Source organism: Macrobrachium rosenbergii, chromosome 25, assembly GCF_040412425.1.
Source record: "Macrobrachium rosenbergii isolate ZJJX-2024 chromosome 25, ASM4041242v1, whole genome shotgun sequence".
NCBI classification, from domain to species: Eukaryota; Metazoa; Arthropoda; class Malacostraca; order Decapoda; family Palaemonidae; genus Macrobrachium; species Macrobrachium rosenbergii.
The window spans coordinates 48,773,875-48,797,592 of NC_089765.1; the positions used below are offsets into that span (position 1 = coordinate 48,773,875).

Consider the following 23,718-nt stretch of genomic DNA (forward strand, 5'->3'; position numbering starts at 1 on the left):
TACCCATGAATGAGCGGTAATTTTTCTTACTTCTTGGGGTAGGAAAATCCGCAATGACTTTGACCTTCTCGTCATTCATTCGTACACTGTCTTTCGAAATGACATGTCCTAAATATATAAAATGTCTCTTCGAAAGACCACATTTGTCTAGTTTGACCTTTAGACCTGCCATTCTAAACCTCCTGAGGATTTCCCTTAGCACTTCTGAATGTTTCTCTATAGAATCTGTAGCAATTAATATATCATCCATGTAAACAAACACATTTTTTCCAACATCCCATGCAAGACTATATTCACTAGCCTTGTAAATGCAATAGGACTACCCAACAAACCAAAATGCATCTGTGTAAATTCATAATGTCCCTTCAGAACTGAAAATGCTGTCAATTTCCTACTCTCCTCACTCAATGGCACTTGCAAAAACCCTTGCATGAGATCAAACAAATCTGGCAAACACGCCACTGGATACCTGTCTGGAATGGTCTTCTTATTTAATTTTCTAAAATCCCCATATACATGGATTGAACCATCCTTCTTAGGTACCACCAACAAAGGGAAATTAAATGGTGACGAGGTAGGCCTAATCATACCTTCCTCCTCCCACTTGTTAACCTCTTGCTCAACCTGCTCCTTAATCTTGAAAGGTATCCTGTACGACGGGACATAGATAGGCTTCGTCCCCCTCTCTAAATGCACCGGATACACCAACACTTCAGTCAACACCAGTTTATCTCTCTTCAAAGTAATGACATCTGCATATTCAGCTAACACCTCACCTAACCCCTCTATGTGTTCTTTATAGTCTACCTCACCCAAATGATTCCTAAATATCTCCCTTCTAACCTCCATTTCAGCCTCCAAAAACCCATTTTGCTCCCTTATTAATGCCACTGATTCAGTGCCCTCTCTCCATTCCTCCAGATCCACAATATAAGTATTCCTCTGATACCTCCTAACTGAATTATTTCAGTTTAACAATTCCATCCATGTAACTCCTTTATTTGATACCTAATTTATTGAAACTGCACTCACCACTCCTTTAAGTTTCTCACTGCCTTCCACCACACATACCTGTTTATCCACTTTTATATCTCTCACCTTAACTTTCCCCAAACCAACCACACCTGGTTCTAAAATTATATCCTCTATTAAAACACTTTCATACATCCTCTTCCTCTCACCATTAGGCTCACTTTCTCCCTGTGACTGATTACCTCCTACAATTTCCTCAGTATTCCTACTTATTTCCTTATTATCCCCCATAACAGATATATTTCCCTCCATTTCCTCAGCACCCACATACAGGATAAAGCCTTCAGTTTCACCAACCGTCATACCTCCTTGACTAGGGTATATAGAAATACCAATCCTATTACAAGCTGAATGCCCCAATAAAACCTTACTATCTAAGTTAACTCCTCTCACCATCAAAACTGGTTCCTCAGCAAAAAACAAATATCCGCCACCCCTACAACATCCAGTTTGTGAGCCTGAATACCAAACACTTTCTCCTCTGTATGCCTTAGTCTATACAGGGAAAACATCGATTGATAAAAACATAGTTCACTTAACTGACTGATGCCCCTGAATCCACAAAAATTTGAACATCAGACCGAGCTACAGCTCCTTTTACCACTGGCTTCCATTCTCCTATATCTCCCAAAAGCCCTATATGACATGAACAATTTATCCTTTCCCTTTTGGTTGATCGGCCCTCCAAAAATTTTGTCTATTCTGCAACTTCTTGGGATAACCTTCTTGAGGAAACTTTCTATAGGCTAGCTACTCACAAAATTGTGGGTTGCTGACCTGTCATTACTCATTTTGGGCGATGGAGAGAACTGCCAAGAATGAGCAGAACTCCTAACACCCACCACGGTATTTAACTCTGCAAAACTTCTTCGTATGCCCAGACTTGTTGCAATTAGAGCAACAGATTTGTAGCGTATGATCCGTAGACCTTCTGTCACTCTACAAAACCCACTAGAAGCAAAACCTGAATCTCTCTGTGGGAAGTTCCTTTGACCCCCACATCAGGGTTTTCGGTCCCCCACTGAAAAATGTGCTATCTAACCATCGGACATTTCAACATGTGTTCTCTAATTTGGGCAAAAATAAATGATTCATCAGAGGTAGGTTCTACCCGGCTATAAAAACTACTCACTATTTCGTCAGGCACACCATTCAGGAGCCAGGAAAAATGCAGATACTTCTGAAAATTCTCTAACAATATGGAATCACGTACCTAGCTCGAGCCTTTCAATTTCTCCACTAAATCCGAGGCTGCATCAAATAACTGCGAGCTATACTCTACCACAGAATTCTGTCCCTTCCTGATCTTATAGAATCCTTTCATATCCAGAACCAAATCACCACATTCATCTGCTCCATACGCAGTTCTTAGAAAAACCTTCAGGTCATCCCAAGTCCGGTATTTCTTAAATGCAAAGCTACGACAGTGTTCTCCAATGTCTCCCACTTCTAAAGCAAGAAATCCTTTTGGCTCATTAACGGCATCTGTCTGATCTGTGATTTTCTTCGTGTTCAAGTGATTCTAAATGACCTCAATAAAAAATTCGACAGGCTGTCTCAAAACCTCATTGGCAAGGCGAAAGTGGTTACCCTATGAACCAAAGTATCTTCTGACTCATCACCCAACATATTTAGGCTTTATGTTGTCCCTTCCTAGCAAAAACAGATTTCTTATGAACCCCCGGCAAAATTTTCCCTAATCTCAAAAACATTCAGTAATAAAATCCTGAAACACATCCCTGTAAAAACTTTCCCCTGACCGTAAACACATATAATATTAAAACCTTACACAATATGCTCTAACACAAAACAAAACCAAAAAAAAAAAAATAAATAAATCAAAACACTAATATCCCCTTAACAGCAATTATTCACAAATTCCACAGGAGGAAATCCCTTCTTATGCCCGCACAGCTGAGCGCTACATCACCTAAACTTCAAGGTTAACTCACAAGATTCACACAAGAAAAAAAAAGTAAATAATAAAGGAAGAAAAATCTCCGAAGGAAAATTCATCACTTGAGATCAACGACGCTTTGTCTCCATGCAAGAAATGATGAGTCGATCACCGAGACAAGGCCGAGGTGCTCTGCAAAGAGAGAAACCCTGAATTCAATCACCATTTATGACATACATCACCTTCCCACACAGTATAACCCCAGTCACATATCCCATAAAAATAACCTATTCCATCCCCATAATAATTCCATAGGAGAAAAATGAAAGACAGAAGAGAGAAAACAAAACTTTTAAACAAACCAAAATAAACTAAAAAAAAAGAAAAAGTAACTTTTTTTTCACTCGCACCCCAGCAATCGCCAACTTCAAATAATAATAAGCGCACTTCACTTAAAAACACAAAAGCATACTGTACACCTATGTCGCGAACTGCAGTAAAGTATTCGACGCCCAGTAGCTGACATTTCACTCAAGACACCAGCTGGCTAAGACTGACTGTCTGAATCACGGCAATAGCCGCACCTCTGGTTAAATGCTTGACCCAGCAAAATTATCCCTTTGCAACCACGAATACCAACAGCCCCGCATTGAACCCCCAGACAACGCCTTGTTTCCTACATGTATCCCAACTGTATACCTATCTCTATATGCCTGTCACCTCTCTTTGGCGTGGGTTCGAACATAAACGCTGCTGTTGTATGGAAGAACCCATACAACTTTGTTTTTCATCTACCTTCGGAAAGTTTCACACATTATTAGCTGACCATAACGGCCTTCGAGATATCTCTCTCTCTCTCTCTCTCTCTCTCTCTCAAAATACCCTAAACTATTGTGTGGAAATTAAACCCTGAGTACAAAAAAAGTTTATTCTGTGAAGCTAACATATAACAAGTTAAAAACATGGTATATATGATTATTACTAAAAGAGAAAAGAATGCAAATGCTAAATGAATATCTTCCCCAAAAACCATCTTAGGAAACACCAAATTATAAATGGGATTCTTCTCCATTTCAACTCCATACTTATAATAATTCGTCTCCATTGTATTAAGTGTCTTTTTGTCACAATTCCTTTAAATGACCACTTCCTATAATGGTTACGTTACATGCATGTCTGCGCACATGCATGACTAATCATGGTTCCATCTGAAACATCTGGGGAGTAATAAATACCCCACATCAATAACAAAATCTAGAAGTTCTGTGATAATATCACAACGCAACGAACGCATGTGAAAGCGCTGATAATATAAATGGCATAAATGATAAATCACTTAAACAATAAAAGTAAAGATGGGCTTCGGAACTCAACATTTTCAGCAAGGAATCGGAGCCTGGAATTCCAACGTCCGGCTACCACTGTTTCTCGCCCTGTAATACCATACATTTCACAAAATGCCTTTTCACCTAACGTCTTCCACCGCTCACAAGCTAATACACATATCCAGTTGGCACACCAAGAAATCCACTTAAAACTGGAATGCAGGCTTCTAGAAATTTTGTCTCGAACAGAGACAGCAAGATTCCCCCTGCACACATGTTGCTGAATTAGCTTGTATCCAACTGTGGCTGTAAGCGAATAATGTTGAATACCAAACATCCAAGTCACATTCATCTTACCTGCGAAACTGATAAACATCGCAAGAGCTCGTATTGTCTCGAGCAAGTACACATATTACTACATACACACGTGTACTTATACATACATACACATATATAACCATACATATGTATGTATACACACACACACACACACACACACACATATATATATATATATATATATATATATATATATATATATATATATATATATATATATATATACATATATATATATATATATATATATATATATATATATATATATATATATATATATATATATATATATATATATATATATATATATATATATATATATATATATATATATATATATATATATTTATATAATATATAGTGTGTGTGTGTATCTATATTTTCACACGGACACCATCATTGCATTATTATCATCATATAGAAAACAAAGGCATGTAAATTCACATACATACATACTGTATATACTATACATACATACTACATACACACACATATATATATATATATATATATATATATATATATATATATATATATATATATATATATATATATATATATATATATATATATATATATATATATATATATATATATATATATATATATATATATATATATATATATATATATATATATATATATATATATATATATATATATATATATATATATATATATATATATATATATATATATATATATATATATATATGACTATTTATCACATCACCGTTGACTCATATACAATCAGAAAGCTACAAACGTCCTTTAATATCCAATTCACTCTACCTCGGAAATAATATATTTTCATATATGTTACCGAAGGAATTTTTAGTTGATAATAAGTCCACCGTCCCGTGAAAGGGTCAGACCAGCGATGGACGAGGAATCAAGACTACAGTGACGCACTAACGAAATCGCCACACAAGAGAGGTATAAGTGAATAACACTCCCATCAACCCACCCGTCGAACTCAGGTGTTTGCGTTTGGAGACGATATCCACCCACCTCTGCCATGTTGACCGTGTAGTGCGTTTTGTCGCACGTAGCCATATTATGACTATTTATCACATCACCGTGATTCATATACAATCAGAAAGCTACAAACGTCCTTTAATATCCAATTCACTCTACCTCGGAAATAATATATTTTCATATATGTTACCGAAGGAATTTTAGTTGATAATAAGTCCACCGTCCCGTGGGGTCGAACCAGCGACGGACGAGGAATCAGGACTACAGTGACACACTAACGAAATCGGCCACAAAGAGGTATATGAATAACACCTCCCATCAACCCACCCGTCGAACTCAGGTGTTTTGCGTTTGGAGACGATATCCACCCACCTCTGCCATGTTGACTGTAGCGTTTGTCGCACGTAGCCATATTATGACTATTTATCACATCACCGTGATTCATATACAATCAGAAAGCTACAAACGTCCTTTAATATCCAATTCACTCTACCTCGGAAATAATATATTTTCATATATGTTACTGAAGGGAATTTTAGTTGATAATAAGTCCACCGTCCGTGGGGTCGAACCAGCGACGGACGAGGAATCAGGACTACAGTGACGCACTAACGAAATCGGCCACAAGAGAGGTATAGGTGAATAACACCTCCCATCAACCCACCCGTCGAACCCAGGTGTTTTGCGTTTGGAGACGATATCCACCCACCTCTGCCATGTTGACCGTGTAGTGCGTTTGTCGCACGTAGCCATATTATGACTATTTATCACATCACCGTGATTCATATACAATCAGAAAGCTACAAACGTCCTTTAATATCCAATTCACTCTACCTCGGAAATAATATATTTTCATATATGTTACCGAAGGGGAATTTTTAGTTGATAATAAGTCCACCGTCCCGTGGGGTGGAACCAGCGACGGACGAGGAATCAGGACTACAGTGACGCACTAACGAAATCGGCCACAAGAGAGGTATAAGTGAATAACACTCCCATCAACCCACCCGTTGAACTCAGGTGTTTTGCGTTTGGAGACGATATCCACCCACCTCTGCCATGTTGACCGTGTAGTGCGTTTGTCGCACGAGCCATATTATGACTATTTATCACATCACCGTGATTCATATACAATCAGAAAGCTACAAACGTCCTTTTTAATATCCAATTCACTCTACCTCGAAATAATATATTTTCATATATGTTACCGAAGGAATTTTTTAGTTGATAATAAGTCCACCGTCCGTGGGGTCGAATCCAGCGACGGACGAGGAATCAGGACTACAGTGACGCACTAACGAAATCGGCCACAAGAGAGGTATAAGTGAATAACACCTCCCATCAACCCACCCGTCGAACTCAGGTGTTTTGCGTTTGGAGACGATATCCACCCACCTCTGCCATGTTGACCGTAGTGCGTTTGTCGACGTAGCCATATTATGACTATTTATCACATCACCGTGATTCATATACAATCAGAAAGCTACAAACGTCCTTTAATATCCAATTCACTCTACCTCGGAAATAATATATTTTCACATATGTTACCGAAGGGGAATTTTTAGTTGATAATAAGTCCACCGTCCCGTGGGGTGGAACCAGCGACGGACGAGGAATCAGGACTACAGTGATGCACTAACGAAATCGGCCACAAGAGAGGTATAAGTGAATAACACCTCCCATCAACCCACCCGTTGAACTCAGGTGTTTTTTGGCGTTTGAGACGATATCCACCCACCTCTGCCATGTTGACCATTGTAGTGCGTTTGTCGCACGTAGCCATATTATGACTATTTATCACATCACCGTGATTCATATACAATCAGAAAGCTACAAACGTCCTTAATATCCAATTCACTCTACCTCGGAAATAATATATTTTCATATGTTACCAAGGGGAATTTTTAGTTGATAATAAGTCCACCCGTCCCGTGGGGTGAAACCAGCGACGGACGAGGAATCAGGACTACAGTGACGCACTAACGAAATCGGCCACAAGAGAGGTATAAGTGAATAACACCTCCCATCAACCCACCACGTTGAACTCAGGTGTTTCGTTTGGAGACGATATCCACCCACCTCTGCCATGTTGACCGTGTAGTGCGTTTGTCGACGTAGCCATATTATGACTATTTATCACATCACCGTGATTCATATACAATCAGAAAGCTACAAACGTCCTTTAATATCCATTCACTCTACCTCGGAAATAATATATATTTCATATATGTTACCGAAGGGGAATTTTTAGTTGATAATAAGTCCACCGTCCCGTCTCCAAACGCAAAACACCTGAGTTCGACGGGTGGGTTGATGGGAGGTGTTATTCACTTATACCTGTCTTGTGGCCGATTTCGTTTAGTGCGTCACTGTAGTCCTGATTCCTCGTCCGTCGCTGGTTGACCTTTGGGACGGTGGACTTATTATCAACTAAAATTCCTTCGGTAATATATATGAAAAATATATTATTTCGGAGGTAGAGTGAATTGATATTAAAGGACGTTTGTAGTTTTGATTATATATATATATATATATATATATATATATATATATATATATATATATATATATATATATATATATATATATATATATATATATATATATATATATATATATATATATATATATATATATATATATATATATATATATATATATATATATATATATATATATATCACTTCAACACTTTTACGAAGAGCAACACAGAATTCACTGCCTCATTGCCCCCTCAGACCACAGGGGCAAGGAAGACACCCTTTCACAGTTACATCAACTTCACCTGTGCATCAGCTTCATGTTATACACGTTCAACCTCCATATTCTATTAATAAAACACATACAGTACGTTCTAACCCTGCCACTCTTTCAGCCCTGGACTTCCCAGGTATTCATTTCCTAATTTCTGCCAACACTTCAGTCGTATGTAGTGTTGCCATCAAGTTGTCATTTCCCCTTATATCTACTTGACACCGTCACTTTAAAAAAAAAAACATGTCCGTCTTACTATCTTTGTTGATTTCCTTTTTCAATGAATATTAGTTCGATATAAACATGGCGAGGTCTTTGTTCAAATAATTCAGTCAGTTCGATATTCTAAATAATCCTTTAATGCTTTCGAAATACATAATGTGATTAAAGCTTTCTATTTCCCCATATTTATAAATATATGAAAACTTTTGTCCAGTGAAACCCACCTACATTTTCTCTAACTTCCGTTTAAGCTTGACCACTATATAGCTAAATTTCTCCTAATTCATTAACGCTAATTTATTTTATGGTCATAAAGAATTTCAAAGGACTTTAAGATGACTGAGATCTTTTTGCTCACACTTATTGTTTTCCAGTAATCAAGTTTACTTTCCTATCCTACATCTAATAATAAACTGTTAATTTCTTTATAAAATTAAATCCAGAGCACATAATCATAACTGTTACGACTCCAGATTATGAAATGGAACAACAAATGACTTGCTAAGCACCTGTCTAAAACTTCTGGGTACTAACCTGTCTCACTCCTGTTTTGTCTCGTGGTTGTTCCTGGAAAAGAGAGGAAAAAAAGAGTTTAATATGAAAAATTAATATTTTTACGATATTATAATTCATTGGCTTGTGATCATATTGTGCAAATACTTTTCTGTTCTTCCTGGTCTGTTAACTGATGAAAGATTGCATAAATTAATCTCTCTCTCTCTCTCTCTCTCTCTCTCTCTCTCTCTCTCTCTCTCGTGGTACCAACGGCTAGCAATCGAGTGGTCCCGTCTTCGGTCCCGAAGCAGAGAAGGAACAGTATTCAAGCGTTCCATTCCCAGTGAGCCTCTTTATCTAGGTAGTAAATTAGGAACAAGGTGCAGCCCACCGTTGTGGAAAGCACCTATGGAGCAGAGAGAGAGAGAGAGAGAGAGAGAGAGAGAGAGAGAGAGAGAGAGAGAGAGAGAGAGAAAGATGACAGACATTATCAGTTCTTTCTCAGAATACAATAACAAGGCAGTTATTTTTAATTAGGATTATATTACAAGAAAAAACATGATTCATAAGGAGTTCAAACCTTTCATTTAGTATATATTCTCTCTCTCTCTCTCTATTCCCCAGGCGTAGCATGATATTTACTTTAACTTGTCCAATAACAGTCAGGTAGTCTTCAACCTAACATACCCAGTATGAAACCTCTCTCTCTCTCTCTCTCTCTCTCTCTCTCTCTCTCTCTCTCTCTCACCCAGGGCGTAATAAGATACCTAACATAACCAATAACAGTCAGAAATTTATTGTATCACAACGGGAACTACTAAGCGATGGCAATTCTCAATTTCCAGCGTAAACAGACTGAGTTTGCATATTATTAGAATGATGAAATATGCCATTACACACCTCATATAACTCAATGATTTTTGTCGCCGAACTTCCCCATAAATTCCCAAATAAACGAAATGTATTCAGGGGCGTAAACTGCGAGACCCTATTGCATTTCCTAATCCCTTTAGGTGACTGCTTACATGTTTGTACTGCAATGCATGCATGCAAGGTGCAAACGTTGCATGCGTAATTGGGAGGTGTCGTTATCATCTTGCATCGCGTTGCTGAATACAAATGCAAGATAGGAAACAAATGATTGTCTACTTGTAAATAATGCTTAGCTTTCATTTTTATATTTTTAGTTAAGAATAATTTTCTGCTTGTAAACTATTCTGTTCAGTGTCGGGGGCGAACATGTTGGAGGTCTCTCTCGCGTATTTTACCCAAAAAGAAGGGTTTTTCGCCCTTGGTGATTATACCTCTCATAGAAGGCAATGTGTTAATAGGTGTCTCTACGTAATACCTGGCGTGTAACCCGGATAGTGTTGTGTAATTGCAGATATATTAATCTACACTCTGCTCCAATCAGTGCCTTCGAAATTTTTCATGTTACAGCTTCTCGAAGCCTATTGGCCTTGGGAAATGGGTAACAAAGTGCTGTGTGTTAGTGTTTGGCCCTCCCTTTACCACAAAAATGCCGTCTGACCAACCCCCAACCGTCGTGCCAGTGACCTGGCACCTAACGATACCTCTCCCCGACACAAGTTCCGTGCTCGCGAACAATTGCCTCTACATTATACAGTACTAATCGAACAGTTCTGATGTCGAGTCTGCTAAACAATCTGTCAGCACAGCTTCTCCGATGAGGAAATTAACACTACATAATCATACGAAATACAAAGACCTGATACCAGAAACCACTCTCCAGAAGCGATCCACGAAAAGCTTATCCTCTCTCAAGAAAATATCATATATCACTAACTGGCTAAGGACCTGCTCGGTGGAAATCTAAGCCAGTGACCCTTACAATCTGCCTCCAAACGGGCCTGCTGATCTAAGCCTACCTGCAGTGTACCATACGGCAGAAAATGCCTTCCAAACAGAAAAATCACTCTCAGACAAAACTGACAAAACGTCAGAAAAAAAATTGAGGAAGCACATGGCAAATTTTCACGGATCTGGGACGTGATCAAAAGATTACAGGAATCATTCACCAGTCTTAAAACTGTGGAAACAAATAAAAAATTTTCACGGATCTGGGATGCAATCAAAGGAGAGCAGAAATCATTAGACAATCGTACAGCAAGCCACCAGACTCCTTTGAATGAGGCATCTATTATTTCCTTGCCTCCCAACAACACGAAAAAAGTGAGGGTGCGACGCGAAGTCAAGGTGGCCATACCCTCCCAAGCGCCTGTATCACCTATGGACCTATTGGAGGGGACTGATGGACTCCCAACCTCCGGTCCCTCCCCAGTGCCTCCTGTAGAAGACAGATCTTCAGTGACGATCACCTATCTCTCCACCTGTGCCCGCCCCCCACCCCGCGTCGTGGATCAGAATGATCATGAGGGGATTGGGGGCTGGCAGACACAAGCAAGTAGAAAAAAGAGAGGAACTTCTCGATTGCTCGCTGGAGTGAAGCCCAACATTCGTGAATCACCCCAGCCGAAGCCTGAGAAGAGATGTCATGTTGTGATTCACAATTTGCCCTCATCAGTGGAGCTAGATGCCATAGTAGAGAGAGTCAAGTTTCTCATGGTCTCCAACCCTCTTGTCTCCCACGAACTCCCATACAAAATTAAACATAAAATGCCCTACAGGATCACCTGCCTATTTCAACACCTCAATGTTCTTAAAGGCGAGAATTTCAGTCCTAATATAAAAGTCTCAAGATATAACCTAATCTGGGACCAACCCCATCCCCTCCAAGGGGAACCTACTGACACCCCAAGCAAGGGTTTAAGCACAGTCTCGCCTACTACCACAAGTGCCAGCCAACCTCCCATGGCAAGTGACTGCCCAACCCCGCTGGCCAACCCCCCATACACCCAAATGACCAACCCATTCATTTCCAATCTTTGTGAGTTGCCATGGATACATTAGATATAATCTCTTGGAATATTTTTGGCCTCAAGCAGAAAATTCCCTCCCTAAACATATTCTACAAAAACTTCAAAGGCATCATTGCATTACAAGAAATGCTCCTCTGGCCTCACAACCTTGCCATCTGTGATTCAGTGAATGAAGACTTCAGAGCTTTTTCAACCTCATCGATGCATGTTACAGATCACATTGTAGCCGGTTGCCCTAAAGGGGGCCTTTCTTCCCTGTGACACAAATCGTTAAACAATATGGTGAATTTGATGACCTACAGGAGTGATAGATTGCTGGGACATCAAGTGACAGTAGGGGACTCTAAGATCCTAATAATTAATGTTTATATGCAATGGGAAAAGAACAGTAATTTTGATCAATTCTGCATGATTGTAGGTGATTGTAGGTGAATTGCACAACATTATTCACAATTCTACTGCTGGTCATATTTGTATAATCGCGGACCTTAATTCTCACCCCACAAAACAATTTTATAACAAACTTACTCGCTTCTGTCAAAATCATGCTCTCCAAATTAGCAATGTAATGCTCCTCCCCGTCTCATCCTATACCTACTTACAAAATAGAACAGAAATAATTACAACCTCCTGGCTGGACCACTGCATCACCCCCACAACTTTATGATTCTATTGTGAACTGCAGCAATCGCTACAACCTTGCAACAAGCTATGATCACATCCCCTTACAGGTGTCATTCAGTACCCCATCCCTCCCTACCATGAACCCCTAACTGATCGCCCTCCTGCTGTTAACTGGGATTCTAAAAACCAGCAGAAAACCAGATCCTTTATGGATACCATGGAAACCAGGATGCCGTCAATAGTTCAACCAGCAGACGCCTTACTGTGCACTAACCCAAAATGTAAAAATGACCACCACAGGAGAGATCTGAAAGAATTCTATTTGAATATAATTTCTGCTATGCTTGCCTCAAGCAGGGATACCTTTAGATCTTGTCAAGGCAACTCTCGTAATATACCTGGATGGAGTGATTTAGTTAACGATCTGGATACACATTCACGAGAAATGTTTTTACTGTGGAGGCAAAATGGTAGCCTGAGGGAAGGACACTTTGCTCTGTTAATGAGACAGACTTGCCCTTAAGCACTGCCAACTGATTGAAAAGCAAGTAAGAGCTGATGCAATGTCTGGAAAATTAGAATCTGGTAATTACCCTCGTCTTTGGAAAGACATTCAATCCCTAAATCCCAAGACTAAAAAGCTATCACAAGATGCTTGAGTCCATTCTTCTAGTGAGAGTTCTCCCCTTTCTACACACTACTGACAACCAGTTCAGCTTTAAAGCAAACCACTCAACTGACACCTGCATCTACATCCTGAAAGAATTGCTGAACTAGTACCTATCATCTGCCTCTACTGTTTTCCTGTGTTTTGTAGATGTGAGAAAAACATTTGACCTGAAGCTCTTCCTGAAGCTACACAAACGAGGCATTTTATGTTGTTGTTTCTCCACACAGCAATTCTGTGTCAAATGGGGTAATGTATTGCCATACACCTTTGGCCCCATAAACAGGCCCCAGCAAAGGGGGATTCTCTCTCCATACCTGTTTAATATGTACACAGATACCTTGAATATAAAACTGAACTCACTCCCAATCAGATGCACTATCAACGAAACAGCAATAAACAACCTTTGTTAAGCGGCAGATATGGTTCTAATTTCCCGATCAGTGCAAGGTCTCCAGCGACTCATCGACACTTGCTGCAGTTATGGAGAGAAATTTGATATCCTATACAACGAAATCAAGACCCAGTGCATGTTGCTGCTCCAAAGATCGCTTAAGCATATTGCAGAACCACAAATTTTTCTCGGAAACCATTGTCTGGAATTTGTGCAAGAATTTCTGTATTTGGGCCACGTCATCATGGACGATCTAAAAGATATGGCAGACACAGAACAGAGGTGTCGTAAATTATGTACAACTGGCAACATGATTGCAAGGAAGCTTGCATTTTGTCATCGAGACACGCAACTGGCTCTCTTTTGCTCGTACTGCTACAGCATATATGGGTGTTCCTTTTGGACGAACTATACCCAAGAGGCCATGAGATGTATCACTGTTGTTCACAATGACATTCTGAGATGCCTCGCTACAACTTCACCAAGCAGATGCTCATAGAAAACCACCTGGCTAATTAAAAAGTCACTGTTAGGCAAACAATGTCCAGTCTGATCACCCAACTAAAAATCAAGCAACAATTCGCTCATACAAAGCATTCTAAGCAGTGAGGCAAAAAAATCTAAAATGTGGGAAAGATGGGATAATGAGGCATCTGTTCCATAAATGACATTATCTTCCTTCACACAGGGGTGGCCTAGTTGTTGTGCGTACTTATTCTCTATTGTTGTAATCATTAAGTGTCATCTGCAGAATGTGTTCATTATTATTATTATTATTATTATTATTATTATTATTATTATTATTATTATTATTATTATTATTATTATTATTAAGAGTAGCTTTTCTCTCTTTTTGTATTTAGCCTTCTGGACCTAACTTCCGTACCCACCTACAGTCCCAGTTGGCAACTGATTGTATGCAATCTGTTTTTTTAAATTGTTATAATTTTCAATATTTTTTTATCATTTATTCTCAATAATATTGTCATTACCAGTATCATGAATCCTATTTCCTCTACTTTTTCAGCAACAGTGTTGGTGTATATTCTGTGAGATTGACATATTCCTCCCTCTTCTGCATGTGGCCTATTACAGCTCTTGCAGAAGAGGGAGGAATATACATCAACAGCCGAACAAGACAAGATTTTGATGCCACTTCACCAGCCGACCGAGGCCCTTGGAAAAACACCTCGAAATAAGAGTACCTTTTGGATACCATCCAGAAGTATGAAGATCAAGGCACCTTTCGCACCACTGATGCTCTTCAACCCCACTCCTGGCTGAGGCCCTCACCGAACGTGGTGACTATCGGAGTAACATCGTTGACCGGCGCCTGAGGGAAGCAGCCAAGGAGCTGAGAGAACGTGAGGACATCACCATCCTCAGGGCTGACAAAACCCTCACGTATGTTCTTGCTAACATCAAGGAATACCACCAAAAACTGGACGAGATCCTGGCAGACGGCACCAAGTTTTTACAAATTACCAAAGAACCCTGTTGACGACATCAAGTGCAAGACCAACAGGATCACTAAAACAGTCAGTGCTGCCCTCCACTTACCATCGATAGTGGGTGACTATGAACTTGGCTGCATATATGGGAATGTGAAGACACACAAGCAATGCAAGCCACTGTGCCCCATTATTAGCCAGATCCCAGCCCCGATTTACCATCTAGCCAAGAGACTCAACATCATCCTCATTCCTTATGTCCCTGGTGATCACAGTTTGAAGTCCTCAGCAGAGTTCTTGGAAGCCCTTAGACCGACGGCCCCCTGTGGAATCTCTGCCTCGATGGATGTGGAGTCCCCCTTCACAAACGTTCCTGTCAACGAAACAATCCAAATAATTTTGGATTGTGTATACAGAGACCCTACAACTCCATCACTGAAAGTCCCCGAGCACACCCTCTGTGCCCTCCTGAAGATGTGTACCATAAAGGCCCCTTTCTCCACCCACAGAGGCAATATGTACACCCAAATCAACAGCATAGCGATGGGTTCTCTTCTTGGAGTCCTCTTCGTGAATTTTTACTTGGCCACTATCGAGAAGAGGGTCTTTACCAACATAAGAAAGGCGCAAATGCATGTAAGGTACATCGATGACACCTTCATCAGCACTGAAACAAGTGAAGAAATAGAGAACTTGAGGTATGCCTTTCACACCCACAACTGTCTCAACTTCACAAACGAATACAGCCACGATCGTCACCTCCCCTTCCTTGATGTCCTTGTCAAGCAATGGGAGGAATATTTCACCAAGAAGATGTACACAAAACCTACAAACCTGGTCATATGTATAAATGGAAAGAGTGAGTTCCCCAAGAGATATAAGCAATCTGCCATCAGCGCCTTCATCAGAAGAGCTCTCTCACACTCCTCCTCCTGGACTGACACCCATGGAGAGCTGGAAAGTGCAGCCCGGATCCTCATCGATAACGGACACACAAACTGGGAGGTAGACAAGTGCATTAGAGGAGCTATGAACAGATGGTGTCATCAGGAACCTCGCCCCAAATCCTCTGAGGACATCAAACTTTTCTACCTTAGGAAAATTCCATAAAGGATATAAAGAAGACGAATGCGCCCTCAAGACCATCATTGAGGATAACATCAGCCCTTCTGATCCTGAGAAGGATTAAACTCGTTATATTTTACAGGAATAAGAAAACCAGCAGCCTGGTGATGAGAAATAAGCTGGGCCCCCACCTGCATGCAGGATACCTTGAAGAAAACCAAGGTAGTCTACCGATACAAATGCCCCATTAGAGAATGCCTCGGCTCTTACACTGGTATGGCTGCAATGAGCTTCTCCGAGAGGATCTCCTGTCATGCCCCATATTTAATTACGCCAGGACTGCCCATAACCTAAGATTAAAAAGAAGTGACATTATCCCTAACATAGAGATAATAGATCAAGCAGCAGACCATCGCCGCCTACTCCTACTGGAAGCCCTACACATCGCGAGAGAGAAGCCAAGTCTCAGTACCACATAGGAGACCTTCCCCCTCCCAACGTCGGCGCGAAGGTGGCACCCACTGGCACCCCGGATGAGTGAACCAGTCAAGAGCATCCTAATAATACACTCTCTAATGTGCACTCCAGTGCTTGCAAGTGAGAGCGCACACAACCATCACAGCACGAGATGAGGCTCCGCCCAAGGAGAATCGCCCCAGGCAGCCAATGAGAAATCAACCTGATCCGAGACCCCCACATATGCTGCCACTAGTGCCCTGTGTCTCCAGACTCATCTCAAAGTCCAGAAGATGACCATCAAGCTGGTCAAAACATGTCAACAGAAAGAGCACTAGAAATGCCAGATAGACGCCAGAAAAAGAAAAAAAGAAGAAATACCACCGAAAATACCATCAGGAAAATCTACAGATTTACATCCCAGGTTTCAGTAACCTGCTGAAATAATTTAATAAAGAATTTCTGCTCTTAGAAATGTGCTGTTTAATCCATCGAAATATGAAGATTGGCCAGTTATTGACTAATATTGATGTGCAGGAAAAGCATATTATTATTATTATTAGAGCCTCGATGGCCAAGTCGGTTAGAGCAGCAGCCTCGGACTTCTTAGAGGTTTGTGGCACGGGTTCAAATCTGCAGCCGACCGGTTAGAGAGGAGGACACTTTGCTATCCGCGTAGGCACCCCAGAATTATGTACATAATCAACAGATAGGTTTGCTTAAAAGCAAATGGGTGTTAAAGACTAATACACACACAAATAAAACCACTCCAACATCTCCTAAAAACATAACAGACAGCTCACACATCTCGACTGTCAACCTAACCGCACAACGTCTCCTCGCTACTGGGAGAAAGGGCACTGGTGACTGGTACAATACATGTACATACACTACTGGGGTCTAAGCGATGACAGGCAGGGCAGCCGATCGAGACTACAAAGTCTACCCCAAAGCCAAATCAAAGTCCTTCACAAAGAAGGCATCGTGCTTGCCCCATACAAAATGGGAAAAAAGAACGTTAAAAGTAAAAGATTATTATTATTATTACCATATTTCTACGTTTATTGTTATTATTGGTATTTTCTTTTTTTATTGTTACTGTGATTAATATCACTGTAGAGTTATGTTATTTTCAACTTTCGTATTTAGCCTTCTAGACCCGACTTCCATAACCACCTAAGGTCCCTAGCTAGAAATTAATTTTATGTAATCTGTTTTTTTAATTGTTATTATTATTAATGTTTTTTTTACTACTAACTTCAGTATTATTACTGTCATTACCATTATTATGAATACTATTTTTTATATTTCTTCAGCAACTGTGTGGATACTGCGGATTTATCATTTTTTATCATGATATCTCATGTATCTAGATAGTGTATGTTATTGTCTCTACTTTGTATATTCCATGTATTTGGCCTTGAGCTGAAATAAAATCTATTATTATTATTATTGAAATATCCAGTTAGAAATCCTTCGTCGTCTGGATTCAGGTTCTACTTCAGGTACCGTCGACGTGTTTCGACCAGCTCGTTGGTCATCCTCTGGACGTGACTGAAAAAGATCTGGAGAAACAAGGCGCTTTTGTCGGTATTTATAGGGGTCTTGATCGGTGCTGAATTATGATTGGCTGTCCGGGGCAGGTCATCTCGGGCGGAGCCTTCTCTCCCATGTTGATGTTTGGGGCTCGCCTTGAGTGCGAGCGGCATTGTAGTGCTGGGGATGAATGGGAGAATTTCGATCCTCAGATGCCGAATTTTGATTCGCTCGTTCGCTATGGGGATCGCCCGTGTGCAGGTCTCCTGGCGGCCGTGGGGAGGAGAAAGGTTTCCTGCGTAAAGTTGAGGGTTGGTTTCTCCTTCCCATTGTGTAATGCTTCCAAGAGGCGCAGACGGCGGTGGTCCGTAGTTCGGTCAATTATTTCCATATTCGTGATTATATATTTTCTTGGAATTCTCTGGTTATGGGCGGTCCTGGCATGCCTAAAGATGGCTCCCTCATGGGCGTGGCAGGAAATCCTCTTGGAGAAACGCATGGTGGTCATTTATTATTATTATTATTATTATTATTATTATTATTATTATTATTATTATTATTATTATTATTATCATTAGCATATATATATATATATACATATACATACATATATATATATATATATATATATATATATATATATATATATATATATATATATATATATATATATATATATATATATATATATATATATATATATATATATATATATATATATATATATATATATATATATATATATATATATATATATATATATATATATATATATATATATATATATATATATATATATATATATATATATATATATATATATATATATATATATATATATATATATATATATAATATATATATATCGTTTAATAATAAATCACGCCATATATGGGACTATATATATGGGGAATTATCACTAGGGGGAATATTTTATATATATATATAAATATATATTGGTATATATATATATATATATATATCTTTATATATATATATATATATATATATATATATATATATATATATACCTTCCAACGACTCCATTCGTTATATATATCTTGTGTATAGGGATATATATATATATATATATAAATATATTATTATATAAACATTTTTAGCTTCACGATTTATATAAATCCCCGTGTGATAAAAATTCACACACAGTTCGACACAGTACCTTCCAACGACACATTCGTTGGAAGGTACTGTGTCGAGGGATTGAAAATTATTAAACATTTTTAGCTTATATATAAATCACGGTGTGATAAAATTATATATATATATATATATATATATATATATATATATATATATATATATATATATATATATAAACACACACACACACACACACACACACACACACACACACACATATATATATATATATATATATATATATATATATATATATATATATATATATATATATATATATATATATATATATATATATATATATATATATATACATTTCTAAAGCAGGATTATGTAAAGGAAAATGAAATATCCCGAGACTACAATTACGTCTACCATTGTCATATAGACATTGTTAATGAATCAATAGAATCAGCAGAAATATCCTTCAGGAGGGGCTTATTGCTCTGTGATAAAAAGAATGGTTCGATGGAACAAGAGAAGGATATTTATTTAGGAACCTTTTCTATGAAAATAAAATAACGGAACTCATCTCGGAGTCTTTTGTTTGCAAATATGTATATAGGCGTATTTGACAAGCGTCATTTTGAGCTCCTCCAAACTTTACCACTTTATTCATCAACATTCACCTCAAATGTAACCCCAGATAATTTGGTGACTTATTCCTGTCAGTAATAGGGAATGATCAAGAGTTGTAGATTCTCTCTCTCTCTCTCTCTCTCTCTCTCTCTCTCTCTCTCTCTCTCTCTCCATTTTCACCTCAAAGTTCACCTGCAATAACCTGATAATTCATTCATCAAAAATAAGTTAGATTAAGACCTAGGTAAAAAGCAAAGGATCAAAACAAAGTCTTCTAAAACATAACAAACATCTCACACGTCTCGAACTCTCGATCTACCCCCAAATTCTCTCTGGGAGAAAGGGATCTCTCTCTCTCTCTGGGCTCTCGAGACTCTCAAATCAAAAGTCCTCAAAGAAGGCATCGTTTTACCCCATACAAAAATGGGAAAAAGCACGTTTAAAGAAGAAGAAGAAATAGGGAATGATTTTAGAGCTGTATGATCTCTCTCTCTCTCTCTCTCTCTCTCTCTCTCTCTCTCTCTCTCTCTCTTCAAAGTAGACTCAGAAAATTTGGTGAATTATTCATCAGTAATAGGGAATGATCAAGAGCTGTAGGATCCTTTTGCCTCAAAGGTGATTCTCTCAATAGGCTCTCTCCTCTCTCTCTCTCTCTCTCTCTCTCTCTCTCTCTCTCTCTCTCTCTCTCTCTCTTCACCTCAAATGTAACCCCAGATAATTTGGTGACTTATTCGTCAGGGTCCAAACTTTTAGATCAGGAATGATCAAGAGTTGTATGATCCAGAATGTGTATTAATCGGTAGAATTCTCTCATAATAATAGACAAATTAGATGATTTATGTAGAAATCTCTATCTTCTCTCTCTCTCAGAAGATCTCTCTCTCTAGAACTCTCTCTCTCTCTCTCTCTCTCATTCTCTCTCTCTTTTCATGAAGAATTCAAAGGTGACCTCAGATAATTTGGTGAATTATTCATCAGCAATAGGGAATGATTTAGAGGAGCCTCGATGAAATGAAAAAGGAAATAAACGCAAATGCAAAACAAAAGATTATACAATCAAAAGAAAATCCTAGAAAAAGATCTACAAAATATCAAAAACTCCAAAATAGTCGGTTACAGCAGGAGAATTTTAGACTTGATAATGAAGATAATGATACAGAAATAAGAGATAGTGAATATTTAGGTCTGTGCAGGCTATTAATGATATTCAAAATGGGCAGCTGACCAGACAGCGTCCCTGCCATTTTGTTAAAGAAAGTGGGTTCACATTAAGACAAAGTGTAGAACAGGCAAGAATTATGATGAGCATAAATTAGCATATATTACCCTATTTTCAAAATTGGATCAAGACGACTGATCAGAGAGGTGGACACATTTAATGAAAAATAGTTTGCTATCCGTTTTGTAGACACCCCTGGGATTATGTATGTAATCAACGGATAGGTTTGCAAAAATTAAAAGCAAATGGGTGTTACAGACAGATAGTAAATACACACACAAAACAAAGCCACTACATCTTCTAAAAACATAACAAACATCTCACACGTCTCGAACTTGATAAATTTGAATCTCGACCTACCAATCACAAACAAGGAAGCAGTTAAAGACCTTGGGGTGATGTTGAATAAGAATATGTTATGCAAACAACTTCTTGCTGCTGGGAGAAAGGGCGCTTTTGGGTCTGGTATGATACCTGTAACATACGCTACAGCTAGAATAGAAGGGGTCTGGGAAAGCGATGTCAGGCAGGGCACCTGATCGAGACTACGGTCTGCCCAAAACACCAAAGCCAAATCAAAAGTCCTTCAAAGAAGGCATCGTGCTTACAGCTCTTCCCATACAAAAATGGGAAAAAAGCACGTTTAAAGAAGAAGAAGAAATAGGGAATGATTTAGAGCTGTATGATCCCGTATTCTCTCTCTCTCTCTCTCTCTCTCTCTCTCTCTCTCTCTCTCCTCAAAGTAGCCTCAGATAATTTGGTGAATTATTCATCAGTAATAGGGAATGATCAAGAGTTGTATGATACCGTATTCTCTCTCTATCTCTCTCTCTTTTCGCCTCAAAGGTGACCTCATATAATTTGGCGAATTATTCATCAGCAATAGGCAGTGATCAAGAGCTGTAGGATCCCGAATTCTCTCTCTCTCTCTCTCTCTCTCTCTCTCTCTCTCTCTCTCTCTCTCTCTCTCTCTCTCTAAAGTGACCTCAGATAATTTGGCGAATTATTCATCAGAAATAGGGAATGATCAAGAGCTGTACGATCCCGTATTTTCTCTCTCTCTCTCTCTCTTAAATAAAAGGGTTTCCAAACTTTTAGATCAGATAGAAAAAATAAGAATCAAGGGGGAACCGATCCTGTATTCTCTCTCTCTCTCTCTCTCTCTCTCTCTCTCTCTCTCTCTCTCTCTCTCTCTCTCTCACTGAAGGTGACCTCAGATAATTTTAAGCGAATTATTTATCAGCACTAGGGAATCATCAAAAGCTGTACGATCCAGTATACTCTCTCTCTCTCTCTCTCTCTCTCTCTCTCTCTCTCTCTCTCTCTCTCTCTCTCTTTTCACTCTTTTCACCTTATGATATATGGGATAGACGTAAATCAAGGAAAAATCTGAGAGGAATATAGTAACTCAGAATGTGAATTAATAGCGGAAGAATTTGAATATGAAAAATTAGTGAACATCGTAATATACAGTCCCATAATACTAAATGGTTCAAAGGTGACATAATAATAGACAAATTAGATGATTTATGTAGAAATCACAAAGAATGGAATATACTAGTAGACTATCCGAGACTTTAACTTTCCTTTCGATCTACCCGTGCAACAAATTCTGCTGTAGATTGGAAAGAACGAATAGGAGATTGTGGTTGTAATTATAATATAAAAAGAGAGAAATAGTATAAGATAAGAGGCAATTTGAACTTTAAAATCCTTTCAAGATATTACCTTTCCGCAGATCGAGCTAGAAGATAAAAGCCAAATTTGAAAAAGCACGTTTAAAGAAGAAGAAGAAATAGGAATGATTTAGAGCTGTATGATCCATTAGACAGATAATTTAAGAATTATTCAATCTTAAATAAAAGGGTTTCCAAACTTTTTAGATCAGATAGAAAAAATAAGAATCAAGGGGAACCGCGATATATGGGATAGACGTAAATCAAGGAAAAAATACTCAGAATGTGAATTAATAGCGGTAGAATTTGAATATGAAAAAATTAACATCGTAATATACAGTCCCATAATACTAAATCCAAAAAATAAATCACCATAACCAACAAGAAAGGATAATATTTCAGACCTAGTATTTGTGAACGAGGTGAATTATGTTAAAGATATAATAGTATATAATACGAGTATTTCAGACCATAATGTCATAGAATTAACAGTCCATTCCAAAGCAAGTGAAAACAGAGATAAGCAAGAGACGAAAAAGTGGGAAGTATATGGAAAATACAATTTCTATAGTAAGAATATAAAATAGTCAGAAATAGATGAAGAATTAAACAAAGACTGGGAAAATATATTCGCAAGTGATAATATACAGGTAAATACGGATATATTATATAAAATACTAGAGAAAATAGTGGATAAATATATACCGAAGAAGAAAAGTAAACATCAGTCATGCATACCAAGAGACAGAAGGATCCTGTTCCAGAAAATCAGAAAGTGGAAAAAAGCTCTTGCAAAAGAAAAGAATGCATGGAAAGTGATGGAACTAAAAAAACTAAGATAGCAAATGCAAAACAAAAGATTATACAATCAAAAGAAAATGAAAAACGAGACCTAGAAGAAAAGATCCTACAAAATATCAAGCAAAACCCCAAAATATTGTGTTCATA

The 23,718-nt window shown here is 38.4% G+C and overlaps 2 protein-coding genes across 8 annotated transcripts in view; one reads left to right on the forward strand and one right to left on the reverse strand.

Annotated features, from left to right (window-relative positions):
• The window catches only part of LOC136852640 (CCN family member 2-like), a 942,669-nt gene that overhangs the window by 237,458 nt on the left and 681,493 nt on the right, over positions 1 to 23,718 (reverse strand). For all 7 annotated transcript variants that reach the window (XM_067127582.1, XM_067127575.1, XM_067127581.1 and 4 more), the window contains one exon: positions 9,082 to 9,114. The gene's annotated coding sequence lies outside the window, so the exon portion shown is untranslated. The remainder of the gene's footprint in view (positions 1 to 9,081; positions 9,115 to 23,718) is intronic.
• LOC136852256 (uncharacterized) lies at positions 15,034 to 16,188 on the forward strand. Its single transcript, XM_067126709.1, has one exon. The coding sequence runs from the start codon at positions 15,034 to 15,036 to the stop codon at positions 16,186 to 16,188; it is 1,155 nt and encodes a 384-aa protein (XP_066982810.1).

What these genes read in the sequence shown, in the direction of transcription:
- LOC136852256 (XM_067126709.1), top strand. Translation starts at nt 15,034, where the DNA reads ATGTTCTTGCTAACATCAAGGAATACCACCAAAAACTGGACGAGATCC.